Below are 15,805 nucleotides of genomic sequence, written 5' to 3' on the forward strand. Positions count from 1 at the left end.
TTGCCTAAACACATGGACATGTTAAGAAATATACAAATGATTCAACTTATATTGATGGTCCCACAAAACTTTTCATAGAAATATCTTGTTTACCTCTCCCAAGGCTGGGTTAAATTAAAGCAAGGGACAAGTTTAGGCAGGCTTAGCACCCTGACTTGGTAAAAGGGGCCAGCAGAGAAATTTAGACAAACAACAGCATCCGGAATCCCAGTGAAATTACTTATAGGGTGAACTAAGGGGTCATTACTGTCTTGGACAGTTTGAGGTTTCTGATGGCAAATCCAGCAATTAGAGAGGTTTCCCCCTTTCACAAGGGGTTGGGAAATGTGGGCAAGGGCATTGTCCTTCCAGGAAAGAGAAGGAGAAAATAAAGTAAGAAACAACAGTGAGAAGAGGGCGTGCAGTCCTGGTCCAGTCATTTGGGAAGGCTGTCTGCCTCAGATGTCACCTGCTTCTCTTCCTAGTCAAATTGACTTGGAGTTTCCAGCATTTGTCCAAGACCAGATATCAGGTGGGGCCTTCTTTATCTGTGAGATGTGTACCCAAGGCTTGAGTTCCTGAAGTTTGGCTGCCATCTGGGTAGTGAGGGGGACCTAGTATAGTCCCTTCCAAGGAGATTTCAAGGGAAGTAAAATTGGAAACATCAGTTTGGAGTATCATATCCAGACATGTAAGGAAACTAGAAGAATTTAGGATCCAGTCCAGTTTATAGGTATATAACAAAACTTTACAGACAATTAATAGGACTAGAATTTAATATCTATAAAGGGGCAAATAAATTTCTCTCTTCACAACTCCCATTTTTTAAAATAAAAACTTTTATTAAACTTGGCCTGATTATTTATATAAATGCAGCAAGAATAGTGACCATATAAATTCTTTTTTAAGATTGTTTTGCTGAAACCTCATAAGCAAGTACTAGGCCAATTTTTCCAAGCAGTTCCTTAAAGCTGTCTGGTCATTTCTGAGTCTGTGTACATCTTTATTGAATATGCCATTCTAGTCAAAGCTTTGTTAATGTAGTCAGTATTTCTAATTGTGTTCTGTTACAAGGAGAACAGACCTTCGCTGAGCCCATGCAAATACCTATTGTCATGAAAAGAATACTTAAGAGTTTCTGAATTCTGGGGGGATCAGATAGAGAGAAAAAGATAAATGTTTCAACCCTTATTGCAAAGATACACTTTACCAAATTCCTGTAAGTTATAGACAGCTTAAAGGAGAGGAGAAAAAGGGATCCTTATATCTGGAAAACAAACCATCAAAGCAATCAGTCTTTCACTCAAATTCCAGAAACCCCCACCCAGTTCAGTGTTATGATATTAAAGTTGTCAAAACCTGTATTCCAGAGATTTTCATGAATCTCTTTGAAAATGAAACATATTTGTAAAAGCATCAGAGTAAAACAATAACTGTAACTGACAAAAGACTTTTTTTAAAAAAAGGAAATGGCTAAATACAATTGACAAGAAAATTTGGGTGTTTTTGTGACATACATTTTAGATAGTAACTAGAATTACAAGTAATAACATTATCTTAGGACATATCAGATTTTTAGGAATTTCATACAATTTCTTGAACACTTTTTAGTAACATTCACCCATACGATGTAACCTAAAAAGGTTTATTATCACTTATTCAACCATGCTTCTTATGTAATTTGACATAGTAAATAAGCCTAATTAGTGTAATATCTCTCTTTTTATAAGGAGAGTGAATAAATCTTTTAAGGTGTCCCATGTGCCATCTGGAAAAATCCCAAAGTTACATCCAGGTGGAAAAGACTTCATTTAGAATTTGAATATTTTGGGAAGCTTGTCAAAAATATCAAAAGATTGGACATTTGACCAAGCAGGATCACAGATCATTATGAAATAATACCTAAGTATCTATTTGACCAAAATAACAATAACAGGTTTCAAAGGCAAATATAAAAAGTTACGTAGTTGTAAGCAAAACTTAACTCGTTCAATACTAAGAAGACTCCGTTTTTTAAGGTAATTAAAGACCTGATAGAAACAACACAGGAAGTTATTTTGACAAAACACAAAATCTCTGTTTTCTAGGCATACTGCTTAAGGGTAAAGAAGCTTTCACAGTTTGTTATCAAGAGCAGACCAACAGCCAAGAAAGTCTTGTCCTCTTAACAGAAAAGAAAGCCAATTTTTAATTTTGCATCATCTTATTTTTGATATTAAAACTTGTTTTAATAAATTCATCTTAATCTTAGCCAGCTTGACCACACATTAAATTCCTCTTCCAAGATCCCTTTCCATAAACCTTCCATAACTTTATTTTTACATTCAGATTTTGTCCTATGTTTTTCTTTTTCCCATTCCAAAATAACCAGCCTGTCTTTAAGACAAAATTACTTTCTTTACCCTCAACAAAATGCATTTCCATTCCTCATACTTTCTTTAATCAAAATACACATCCTACTTTCCTTGCATACAGAGATGTTTTCCTTATTATTACATATATTGTTTAGTATTCTTAACCCTTAGAATCCTTAATTTCTAGTGAAAACTTGGAAGTAAGTAGTTGTGAACTATATTATCATTTTGCAGCTTAGTGAACTTATAAATACCTTCTATAAATTTCTAGAAACATGTGCCTTTTTTCATAGAAAATTTCTGAGCCTCGCCTAAAACATGTTCATTAACAGACTCGAATATCTTTAGTTTCTCTGCAATAGGAAACCAAAAATAGATAAACCTATGTTCCATAATTAATGTTTTAGTATTTTATCTTGTTTGGAAAACGATTTAGATGTTCAATGACTCTCCATTATTTAGTTTTACTTAGTATAAACTTCGATCTTATTTATATTTATTTACTTGCTTTTAGCAATCATGCTTGGATTAGACATTAAATAGCCAACCATCACCTTAAGTTACTTTCTTGGTGACAAATTTTGTAACAAAGACAGCTTGTGCCTGCTTGACTAGTAAACCCAGCCAGAGAAAAAAGTTGCACATTTGTATTACACCAATACTAACAACTCTGAAGACATGCCTGTTTTTTATTTACACCAACAGCCTTAAGCTAGCTTTTATTTACTAAAGATTTATTTTAGGTCATGTAAACTTGAAAAGCATTTGAGTTAGTTTCTATTATATTTCTGAGATTTAGGAATACTTAATTTATAAGCACTTATTTTCAAGCCAATTAAATAGAGCTTTTTACAAATCAATTCTAGCAATACTACCACCCAGAGGTAGAAAAATATCACATCTCTATAAGATACATACATACACATACATAAACAGAGATCTCATAGCTTTTATTTTAAATCTTTTAGCCATGTCTCGGGTATAAAACTCAAAAGAATAGTTGGATCCAAATTGTATTTCTGGCAGATGAACTAAGGTAAGGTTATGTAGGGGGAAGAGGGAGAATCTCCCTCTGCCCTTTCCCTTAAGGTTCTTCTGGCTGGCCAAATAATCAACAAGACAGGTTAGCAGGAGAAAATAATACCAAGTTTAATAACATGTATACATTGGAGAAACTCAGAAATGAGCAACTCGTCCCTCTGTCTAAGCTGCTTGCTTAAGTATTGCAGCTAAAGGCGAAGGAACGTGTTGGGGGTGGGTAGTGGCCTGGGACTTCAGAGGGCAGAAGGACAATTCTTTTCAGGGTCATCTATTGATAATTTGGTCAGGGAGAGATAGAGTTTTTTGATAAAAGGGGCTTGGTGCCCCTCCCATTGCAACATCTATTTTACATTATCTTTATAGCCATCATGATAGAAGATCTGTTCCAGGAATGAGCCACCATGCCAGATTCTCTAGGCAGTTAGTGGGGGAGGTCAAATATCCTTATTGTCTTCAGCTCGAAATAATCCGCATACCAGAGTGGTGCTTCCTGGGGCAGCTTGCCCTGAGCACCATCAGTTACTTCTTCAGATGGCCAAAGTCTTTTACTAATGAATTTTACCTACATGTTGTAAGGATCCCTTTAGGGCTATTTTTGGAGTCATTTTGTCTATTATCAAAAGTCTAGGGTAATTGCTATTTAAAATTTTCCTTCTGGTTATTTGTTTGCTCCAGTTAACCTAGAAATAGTAATTATGGGCCCTGCGTTTGAATCCTCAGAGGGTCTGATTTTAAAGGGGCAGGTTTTCACAGAGGGGAAGAGAGGAGGATGGTGCCGATGGCGGAGCTTGAGCACAAGATGGCTGCTTGGGCAGAGTCTGAGACAAAGGAGTCTGGGAAGACAAACAAGATGGCGCCTGAGACAAAGAAGAGGAAGGGGAACATGAGCCTTCAGAAGCCATTTTGTTCTCCCTCAGTGTTTTGGCTAATTTAGACAATGTATCTCATAATGATGCAATTTTAGAGCTTTGTGCATATCCATAAGCCTTCAAGTACCAGTGAAAATAGACATACCATTTTTTCCCTTAATTTTAGAGCCACGGTCTGCCAATTTGGTTTTAAGAAAAGCTAGTTTGGGGAGATTGAAAGTTTCCCATAAGGGCCATTGCAATTCCAGACTGCTTTGGGTCAGTTTGGCCCTTTTAGTTAAAAACGTACATGTAGGGGGCCCATAGTTCTTAAACATAAACCCAGCTGGCACCCGTGACGGAAGATTTCCTTCAGAACTTTTAGGTGACTGGGATTCCATTTCTGAAATTTCCTCAGAAAACCCAAGAAAGTTGCTAGAGTCCTAGCCCTGATCTCCAAAGGAATCTAAAAACAAAAGAAAGTTGCTGGATTCCCAGCCCTGACTCCAAAAAGAATCAGAAAACCAAAGAAAAGCTCCTGGATTTTCAGCAAGCCTGAGCCCTGAAAGGAACTGTGCTACCTTCAGAAAATAGCTGAGTACTCACCAAGGATGATGCCTTGAACCCAAGGACAGAGCCTTAAACCGGAGGACACAGTCCCTCCCTTAAGAGGATAAAGCCTCTCCAGATCCCAAATAAAGTCTGAGAGCTCAGAGCTCAAAGGGAGCAGAGCTCGAAATCTAAGAGGAGACTCACCAAACTGAAAGCACGGAGCAACTCACAGACGCGATGAGCACAAGGGGCTCAGTGTGGGTACCTCACTTGATTCTGGTGGTCGCCTTCTCTCTGAGGTTGCCTCCTTTGGATCCCACTTTTCTGACACTATGTGTGTCAACTTAAATGGCAAATTTGCCTGTTATTTTATCCTCAAAATGAGTTTATTTGGGAATAGCCAAAAGAATTGCAATTTGGGATGTGCATGCTATGGTGAACCATAGGCAAATCCAGACAACAAAGGAGGGGAGTTTGCTTTTATAGAGAAAAAGGAGGAGTAGGGAGGGGCTGTTCTAAAGAAAGTCCATTGTGGAAAAGTAACAGTTCAGGGCAGCAGCGGCTTCTAATTGGCTGAGCTGTGGTGTTTCTCATTGGCTGGGCTGCTGCTGGTTGGGGAGAGAAATCTTCTTCAGTAGTAGAGTAGTTTTACTTCCTGTCAAAGATGCAAGTGTAGGTCTCTTCCTGTTTGGTGTAATTGACAATGTGTGATAGGGTGTGAGAGCTTCCCCTACAGGTCTTCCTGACTCCAATTTATTTGAGGTTTTTGTTTTATTAATTTCAACACCTCACATAACTGAAATGCACAGTAATAGAGGCAGGCTCTCTATGGATCATTGACACCAAGACACTTCTAGACCCAGTGACTCCACTTGTAGGAATCTGTCCTAAGGAACTATCAGAGGCACACACAAAGACTTATCTACCAGGACTCTCATAACATTTGTTACCTATCTTACTGAAAAACTAGAAATTCCCTAAATTTCCAACAATAAATGGATGGTCAACCTTAATGTGCTGATCTATGTAATGGAATATGATTCCAACATTAAAATCATATTGTAGGAGAATATTTAATAACACAGGAAATGCTAATGACATGACTAAGTTGAACAGAGGACAAAGCAATTTATGTATGTGAATGTATGTCTATACACACATATATTTGAACTTGACTTTAAAAATATTCATTTATATATAGAAAAAAAAGACTGAAAGGAAGTTTTTAAATATTAAAAGCTGGTATCTCTGAATTATAGAATTATATACAATTGTTTTATTTGTTATCCTCTTCTTTAGTTTCCAAGTTATTCAAAATAAGTATTGCCCACTTATAAATTTACAGGCGCATATGAATTTTGCAAATGTATACATAGAGTTTTTGAGGCACGGGGGAAAGTAGATACTGTTGAAATTTGTGAATTTTGAAAGCACCAAGGCTTAGATGTGAGGTCCGAGAAATGTTAATGTGATTTCTTTTTTTCATAAGAAGTAAAGGTCAGGAATAGTGTAGATCTCATCAATATTTTCTATCTTAATTAAAACAGTAAGAGAAACACTGGCCTTTCAGTTCTGTGGACTGCCATTTTTATTTCCAGACTCTGGAATATGTGTTTCTCAGGCAATCCTGAATCTTCTCTATGTGTAGTTTCTGAGTTCTCTATCCTCCAGGATGGCAGGCCAGGGATCCTGTCAAGTAACGGTGCCTGAAGGCCTCTCTGTGCTTCCCCTCTTCACACAGAGGCATAGACTTGGAACAATGGAAAATAATATCTGGACAGTGTCAAATTAAGTTTAAATTTGGAATGGCCCAAAGTCTCTTCGGGAAATTTCCTAGTGAAACTCATTTTATTTTTGGCTCTTTAGAAACATAACTAGATATAAAAGCTTAGAGACCACTCTTTGTACACTTGACTACAATTTTAAAATACTTTGTGTACATAAAATGCAACAGAAATGTTAAATCATGAGATCAGCTGGATATGGCCACCTCAGAGAAAATAAAATTGCACTTTTGACTTTCCTCCATTTCTAATTTTCCTTCTTCCTGGCAACAAGGTGAATTCTCTGCGTTGTGCAATGTGGTGTCACTGTGAGCCCTTTTGAGAGCCTGTGGGTTGTGCTCTCTAAGGGGCAACAGCACCTCTGCTCTCGTGGTCATTCTCCACTCTTTAGAGGGTCAATGGTGATTTTAAGCACGTTATCGATTTAATGGTTTAGAAAACCGTTTTAAGTCAAAAAACCAATCTCACGCAAACAAGCTATGATCACTGGGGTTTAACTCATTCATTATGAAGTATTTTTTAAGACCCTACATTGAACTGGGTACCACGTAAGGTACAAGACAAAACAAGATGGAAATAACGTGGCAGCCATCCAGGAGGAGCTCATAGTCTAATGGAAAAAATTGAATTGATAGCCAAACTCTTTCTTTACACTTTCCATTTACATCTCCTTATTTAATGCAGCAAAACTGAGCTTTTATTTTTTTCTTTTAATCGACATTTTACAGCTAAGAAAATGGAAGCTCAGGGTTGTTAAATAATGTGAGTAAGTTTACCGTAACAGCTCTTCCAGTAATGCTCTGTAACAAACCACCCCAGGGAGCGACAGAAAATACCTGGATGTTAGTTGACTCATCGAGACATTTATCTACATGTACCTGAGGTCTTTCTGGATTTACAGTTATGAGAGATGAAAATTTTAAAAGCCCAACTAATTGTTGAAGCCAATTTCAACAGCTAAAAGTACACTAATTATTAAATCCCTCAGGCAGAATTCATCTTCCACCTCTCCGCTCTCATCTGTCCTAGTTAGGGAATCTACTGTACCCTTTCTTTGCTGCCATGCTGCCCTCCACCGGCTGTTAAAACCCCTGAGGACAGAGTCCTCAGTTACCTGTGTTCCCCACAGGAAGTGCCCAGGGCTACCTGGAGGTGGTGCCCAGAGGACACTTGCTGGCCTGAGACAGACTCCTTTTCTGATGGTGATGTGGTGGGTGTTGTTAGACACAGCTCAGGGACCCTAGTTTCATTCATTCACGAGACCAGAGTCTTATTGTCTATGTCACAGGTGCAAGCTTGAATGGGAAAGAGAAAGTGGGTGGAAATATTTTCTTAAAATTCTCTTTTTGCTTTGCATTTATGATCTGAATTACTGTTATTTCCCCAGGTGAGTGTTTCACGGCGTCCACAGCAGCTCTGCGTGGCCTGGGCTCCTTTAGGAAAGGCAATGTACCACTATATAAAATGACATATTTCTGATAATTAGGAATTAAAATGATTTCTGCAACTTTTCATGAAAAACTAGCTGCTTTGAAACATCATGTGTCCTTTGGTGACCATATATGCTGGTGGGCTCTGTTTTGCCTGTGCAATTATTTCCCTCTGGAATAGTGCCTGACCTGGATAAGAAGTTTGTGGTGACCCTTTCTCCAGTGGACAGGCCAGCACAGTGGAGGGGCGTCCCATGCAGTGTGAACCTTTGCTTTGCTTCAGCTGTGGCTTCTGTCCCCCTGAGAGCCCCCTCCCTGCCAATCTGGTTATCATTTCATTATGACTCCGTTGGCCCTGACTTCTGCTCCTTGGGCTCCCAAGGGAAGCCATTAGGATATTTTAGATGTGTAATATTTAAATATTGTCATCTTAGGAAATAGAATTTTCTGAGTATAAAAGGGCCCATCAGACTCCAAATGGTTTTCTTGATGAAGAGTTCTGCCTAGAATGGCAAAGTTGGCTGGAATCTACTGTTAATGCTAAAGTGAGCCTAAAAGGATGGATGCCACAGGATCTGGTCTCCTATGTGAGTTTCTGCTTTGCATTTACAGTCTGGTTTATGCTGGGGAGGAGAGTGGTTTCTAATTGTCTCTCCTAAAACTCCAGCTTTTTATAATTCATATATAACTTTAGTCAAATTCTCATGTAAAATTTATCACCGAAGCTTGTGCACATTCTTGAATCTAGCCCCAATTACTGGTGCAGGCATTCCTCATTTTTGTGTTGGTGATCTCTTTTCCTTACTGTGTCTTTCAGGTCTCACTCTCCTTTCCCCCAGTTCTTCAGCTCCAGGTCTAAAGACCCCTGCTTTACAGAAAACACTCCTTTGCTGAGGAATTCCTCACAAGAGAAAGGGTGAGTGTTTTTTTTTTTTTTCCTTCTTATAAAATTAAGAAATCTTTGTACATTGCCCTTGGCACTTAGGTTGGAAAATTTCTTCCTGAAATAATGAATTTTTACTTGACATGTTTGGTCTCTGCTAGATCCTTGTCAGTTCAAGGTAGTAGATGTTCATGATTCTAGTGGTTGTTTTCTGTGGCTTATGAATTTCCAAATAACCATGAGCATAACCCTGCAATGATTGAATTGCACAAATGCACACTCATGCATGCACACAGATCTGACAGGCCGTCTCACCAGGTCAGAGCTTCTCAACCAGGCGAGAGGTTGGAACTGTCTGGAGATATATTTTATTGTCACAACTAGGGGAGTGGTGCTACTGTCACTTAAGGATAGAGGCCAGGGGTGCTGGGAAACATCCCACAATGCACAGAACCACTCCCGACAACAAAGAATTATCTGGCTTAAATGTCAAATAGTGATGAGATAGAAAAATGTATGATTTAAAAGAAAACTCCACTTCCTGCAAGTTTGCAGGTCCTTTTGGGGACAAACCTGGGTGGTTCTGGAATCACTAAGCAGAGCTGATCTGGAGAATAACTTCCTTGCAGACTCTCTCCCCCAGGATGAAGGGCCCTGGTCCAGGCCTCTGGCCCCATTGCCTCTTCCTTCTGCAGGCAAACTTCTGGAAGCCTGAGCCACCTGCTCGGTGTCCCCTGGCTCCCCACACATTACAAACTTGGTGACATCGTCATGGACCCTCCCTCTCCTGCCCGCTGACCTGCATCAGCAGGTGGGCTGCTGTGTCTCCTGCGTTTGCCTCCCTCTGAGAAGCTGCCCACCCTCTCCCCAGCCCTGTCGATAACTTGGAGGGGGTGCTTCATACTTTAGGGTGCATCAGAATTCTCTGGGTGTGCTCAGATGCCATGTGGGTTCCTGGCTTCACTCTCCAAAGACTTGAATTCCCAGGATCTGGATGGGATGTGGGAATCTGGATTTATCACCTCCCATTGCAAGGACGATCTGGCTCCCTCCAGGTAACTCCTGATGACAAGTTGTGTCTCCCTGCAAAAGTTCCAAGGAAGCCCTTTGACAAGAGGAAGCTCCTCCCCTCTCTGGCTCTCCAGGGCAGTCCCACTCAAGTTCCAGGGGGCTCAAATGGCACCTCCTTTGTGAAGCCTTGATCCTCCCCCCAATCCCCTAGGATTCAAGACTTTTTCTCCTGTGCTCTCAAACACTGCGTTCATGCTCTTACTTTGGAACTTTCCCTTGTGTTATCCACGGTTATGCCTCCAGCCTGCATTCTCTTCATCTCACGTCTCAGTGCCCAGCACAGCCCCTGCCACCAGGGAGATAACTTAATTCTCCTCCATCTCTCCTAATCAATAACTTTGAAAACAAACACTTCACACATCTATTCCCTTAATGCTTTCCTTTGAATTACTTGATAAACTGTGAAGACCGGAGACATTTTAGAACTCATGATTCATTGGAAAACCAATAAAGTGTAAGTGTTTGTCCTGGGCACGTGGAGCAGAGACATGTCCCAGGGTGCTGAGCTGTGCCTCCTGTCACAAAAACCATTTCAGAGGAGCAGAACGTAGGTCAGGTTTCTTACAGAGTGTTTTCCTTTTTGCTTTTTTTGCGGGAAGCTATTTGAGGTATTGGTGGTGGGAAGGTCATTTATTGCTTTACTTTTTGCCAACTTAATTTTGTTGTAGTTTTAATTTGAACAAATGGCTTATTAGGATAACATCCATTGATTTACATACTTGCGGAAGAGAACGTGTCCTTTTCAGGGTGTGAGGGCAGGAATGTGCAGCTAATGGTGCAAAGGTCAGAGCATGCCCTGCATCTGTGCTGACCAGTATGATGGCCACTTCTTCCGTGTGGTTATTCTAAGTTAAATTAATTAAAATTACATAAAATTAAAAATTAAGTCCTTCAGTTGCACATTTCAAGTGGCCAGTGAGCACGTTTGGCTTCTATACTGGACAGAGCAGAGAACATATCTGTCACCATGGAGAGTTCTATTGCATAGCACTGCTCTAGAAACACTGACATTAGCTTTCCTCCTTCTACTTATAGGAGAACAGTTTCCTTAGTTCCAATTTTAGCTGCAGTTGTGTTTGTTCAGCAGTTGAGGCGGTTGTGATATTATTCCTCGTATATTTCTCAGTTACAAAATTGTTAGAAAAGATTATTGATTATTTTCAAAGTTTGCACACTGTCAGCATCGTTTATTATCCTGTTACATACTGGTTTTACACAGTCTAATTTGTGTCTCTGGGCTTCTTCTTATGAATAAGACAATATTTTTTTCTTGCTGTAAACCAGTTGTAAAGCAGTTATGAGTGTTCAGGAGAATCACAATGCACTGTTGAGCTAGCTGGGTTTGAGTGGCACCACTTGTTTCTATAGATCATGGCTGTTATGTTAATATTGTGATCCCATGAGTATTCCATGCAGTACGTGCAAATTCTTGGCTTTGGTGCAACCTGACTAGAGTCAAGTGCATCTGTACTGAGGGAATTGCTCAGAAACTCAGGGATTCAACCAAAAGTAAATCGATGCACCCAAATGTAATTTTGATAAAAGTTTGTGATTCCCTTTGATTCATCCTTCTAGATATAGGTCCAGTTCTTGGGCCCATCTAGTCCAACATTGATGTTCCCCACTCCTGCTCATGCTCACTGAATGTTGGGTGGGAAAGCTAGGTAGAACATCTTTCCTACAGCTCCTAGATGTAGAAAGATATCTACATAGAGGAGGAAAGTCTTACACCACTCACCCTGCTTCAGAATGACTATAACAGAACTAGGTATTGAGAACTCCGGCATATTCAAAGAGAAAGCAAATACTGAAATGAGTTGGAGCTGGTCTGAGACAGAAACAGCTTTATTGGAAAGTTACAAACTCAGAACAATCTGATGTTTCTTGAAGGTCTACAATTCGTTTTGAAGACTTGAGTGACCCCAGAAGATTTTCCTTGAGCAGAGTGTTCTGTGGTGTCAAGACTGGCCCATTCCCACCAGTTTAACGGCACTACAATGTCTATGATCTTTTTTTTTGTTTATGTGAGGAAGATCGGCCCTGAGCTAACATCTGCCAATCCTCCTCTTGTTTGCTGAGAAAGACTGGCCCTGGGCTAACATCCATGCCCATCTTCCTCCACTTTATATGGGACGCCACCACAGCATGGCCTGACAAGCGGTGCGTCGGTGTGCGCCCGGGACCCCAACCGGCGAACCGCCGGCCGCTGCAGCGGAGCTCGCGCACTTAACTGCTTGCACCACTGGGCCGGCCCCTACAATGTGTGTGATCTTTTTAAAAACCAGGATTGATTCCACGTTTCACAGGTCACACGTCACCACTGAGATGAAATCTTGTTTTGGAGATGCTGCTATGTCCGTGAAAATAACCACAGAGTCTTGCTTTCCAGGTCACGGTGCATGCCCGTTTACCACCCAGAGTTCATCACTGCTGAAGACTCCTGGGAAAACAGCTCAGCTGAGTGGGAGCCAAGGTCCCTGCTGAGCAGAGAGTCAGCTGGTTCATCTGGATCTGCCTCCCTAGAGAAGGGGGAGCTTCTGGACAGCGCTCTCATCAGGTTCCGTCTTTCGAAGCTGAGGTAGGAAGCCTTGGGGGGCCAGCACTGGCACAGGGTGATGGTCACTCAGCACATCCCACTTGACTGGGACCAGGCTGGGAATCTCGTCCTCCCTACATCCTTCCCAATCAACAGGGTGAATGTGAGGAAGAAGGGTTTCCACATTTGCCCAGGCTGCACTTCTCCTGGAAGGGTATCTAACTTTTCTCCGGGCCCTGGAAGACATGGCGGTGGTGCTGCGAATCCATGGAGCCTGTGAGGCTCCTGGAAAGCCCAGTTGCAAACCTGAATTGACTAATGGCCTACATTCCTCCTTCCTGTTTGTGAGGGGGGATCTTCATGACCATGAGGTTTGCAGATGGCATTGACTCACTTCGGCAGTCCCCGTGGTGTTGGGAAGCTGATATCATTAGTAGTGATGAAGCACATTATCAGAAGGGTTGGCTCTAGGGCCAGGGGGCATCCTGAGGGTTCTGCGCTTGGGGGCCTGGTGGGAGCTGGGAGCCTGAGGCTGCACATGGGTGGTGTGTGTGTGTCTGGTGTGAGGGAAGGCCGTGGGCACGCATGCCTGTGGGAGGGCCAAGGGCGCACACGAGTGGGAGAGCTGAGGGCGTTTTGCTGGACTTCCTGCACAAGCTCAAGCAGGAGCGCTCTTACTCCCTTGCTTTGTTCTCTGGGCTTCCACATGTACGTTTATCTGAAGATTCTATTGACAGCAATGCGTTTGAAAGCAGAATCTCCGGGGACAGAATAAGGACCTGCCCCTAGGTAGCTGAGGGACCATCAGCGCCAGGCACCTCTGTGCGACTGTCTCCTTGTCGCGTGGTGCCCCCTCGCTCCACAGCTTTCCGTGGGCTTCTACACAGATAGTCTGTGCAAAAGCCAGTGGATAGGTGAGAAGACACTATGCAGCTATCAAATATTAGTAGTATTATTTCTCCATATAAGGGGATCCATCTTTTCTGAAGCCATTTGAAGGTAGATGAAGGAAGGTATCTCGGGAAGGATGAGGATTTTGCCCAAGGTCATGCTGGCTCGTGAGCTGAGCTGGGGGACAGGGATATGACTCCAGATCCCCCACAGGTGCTTGGCCTGATGTCTTTTCCCGCCGTGCCTCTCAGCCATGTGTAGCTTCTTCACGATGACTGGTTCTCAGCCCCCCTCATAGGTGTGTCAGATATTTGGCTGATGAATCTGCTATGAAGTTATGTGAACCATGTGAAAGTGTGTGAGCAGGGATCTGGCCCCATGGGTCACCGGAATGGTCACGCCCTTCCCTAGCTGGCTGGCTCACAGCTCCAGAGCATGCCGGGTCCCTCTCTGTCCCACACCATGGAAAATAGATTCAAGCACATTTGAGACTTTACCTTCAGTGGTTGTTTTATCTTCTGTGATTCATGCAATAGCTGCATTGAGCTTGCCACTGAACTAAAAGACTTAGGGCTATTCTTTTTAACATGTCTAGAAAGTATCATGCGTGATCGTTGAAGAAACTTGTAAGAGTATTTTGGATTGTCAGCTGTGCTGTATATATCAGTTATGTAGAAACAAATTTGTATTTAGAATAGTTCAACTAATGTTGCATGCTTTAAAAAAAGTGTCATTTTGATTCCCATGTAAATAAGAGATGTGGAATCATAATTTGGAACTGTGAAATGATTTTTCGTTAAATTCATTAAATCTAAGAGAATGCAACACAAAGTTTTACTGTTTTGAAAGGATCAGAAAGGTTTTGAAAAAGATGTCCCAACATAGACTTTCTTCCTTCGTTCTACAAATATGTGTGAAGCACAGGGTGTGTACCAGCACCCTTCTGTGTGAAGGGACAGAGCACAGACACCCCAGTGTCTGCTCTCAAGGAGTGGCCAGTGCACAGCATACCCCACAGCTCGGCAGTGGTAGTGTCATTAGGAGATGAGATCTGGTGGACCCCAGGGAGGTGAGCAGAGGTAGGGCTGTGGGGCAGCAAAGAGTGGGCTAGGCCCAGGTTCACCGAGGGCCTCAGGGCCATGTTTAAGAAGTGCGTAATGGTGACTGGGCCAGGACACCATCAAGAGTTCTCAGAGGGGGCCAAGCATGTGTCCTGATTGTCTATTAAATTATCTCCTAAGGAATTCTTAGAAGACTCTGCTAGTACAACCAGTCACATCATTGCAATTTCTTTCTTGAATTATTTGGTTATGTCTCAGTCAGTGTTTTTATATTTGCTCATCAAATCCATATTCCTACCTTCCAGAAAACTTAGGGGAAAATAATTGATAAATATGAATCTGAGAACCAAGATAAGGCTTGTTTCCAGGAAACTGGAGCCTTTAAAAGGTAGTGAAGAGCCCCAAATCTTGAACTTTAGCATCTCCGGCAGGAAGCCATGTGCAAACACTTGGGGTTAACTTTTTTCCCCTCCATAACCTCCACCAAGCTGCTTTTCTTGAGGCTGTAGGTTTACAGGTCAGCAGTGTCCTTCTTCATACCGTGTTCTGGAAAGAATTCCAAACATGTGCTTTGAGATGGAGGTTATCCAAGGCTTCAGAAAGGTGTCTGAGGCTTGGCAAGTCTGGTGCGACTTGGGGCCTACCTTTTCTCTTGCAGGCGCTGTGTGCAGTGGCTGAAAGTTGCGGGCCTGTTTGTCTTTGTGGTGGTGTGCTCCGTGAGTACCGTGGGCCCCCGAGCTCTGCTGTTGGCTCAGCAGAGCCCCTGGGTGCCTTGGGCATCTGAGGTGTGGGGCTCACACCTTTCTTTGGAGGAGATGCTGAGGGCACGGGGTGGGCTGGGGGTGGTGAGGGAGGCCTGTCCTTAGCAATGCTCCTCTGCTGTTGTCCACAGTTACACAATGGAAGCCCTGGAGACCTAGCATTGCTCCATATAAGGCAGTTAGCTTGCCCCCTGGCTCTCACTTCCCACCTCAAATGGCTTACCAAATTCTCTTTTCAACCACATGTAGTAAATACTCTTTATTTGTGTTGGGACATGTTTGGTGATCATGGGTGGCCCCAGGAATGTCTCAGTGTCCCTTTGAGATGGTGCGCTGGGCCACTGACCAGCTGGGCCACCTTGTTTGGGAGGGACTGAAGCTCTGTGTTTGTACCTTCCCTGGAGGCTGCTCCCATTTTACTTGCCCATGCATCCCCAAGGAGGGCTGCAGAGCCAGGGCTCTGGAGGTGACCTGAGTGTGCCTTCTGATGTGTTTTGATGTAGCCCTAGCCAGGATCACATTACAGGCACTCAAAATATATTTGCCAAATGAATGAGTGTGAAGTCCCCTGTGTCTGGCTGTATGTGTGTGTGTGTGGTGCATGCGGGTGTGTG

General features: G+C 42.3%; 1 protein-coding gene across 2 annotated transcripts in view; it reads left to right on the forward strand.

Moving 5' to 3' along the window:
* The window catches only part of OCA2 (OCA2 melanosomal transmembrane protein), a 350,637-nt gene that overhangs the window by 59,973 nt on the left and 274,859 nt on the right, over positions 1-15,805 (forward strand). For both annotated transcript variants that reach the window (XM_004421907.3, XM_087428803.1), the window contains exons 3-5: positions 8,806-8,904; positions 12,332-12,520; positions 15,089-15,146. In XM_004421907.3, coding sequence (XP_004421964.2) covers positions 8,806-8,904; positions 12,332-12,520; positions 15,089-15,146 — 346 coding nt within the window. The remainder of the gene's footprint in view (positions 1-8,805; positions 8,905-12,331; positions 12,521-15,088; positions 15,147-15,805) is intronic.

This window comes from Ceratotherium simum, chromosome 3 (assembly GCF_057802395.1).
Source record: "Ceratotherium simum simum isolate JZ-2026a chromosome 3, ASM5780239v1, whole genome shotgun sequence".
Lineage (NCBI taxonomy): Eukaryota > Metazoa > Chordata > Mammalia > Perissodactyla > Rhinocerotidae > Ceratotherium > Ceratotherium simum.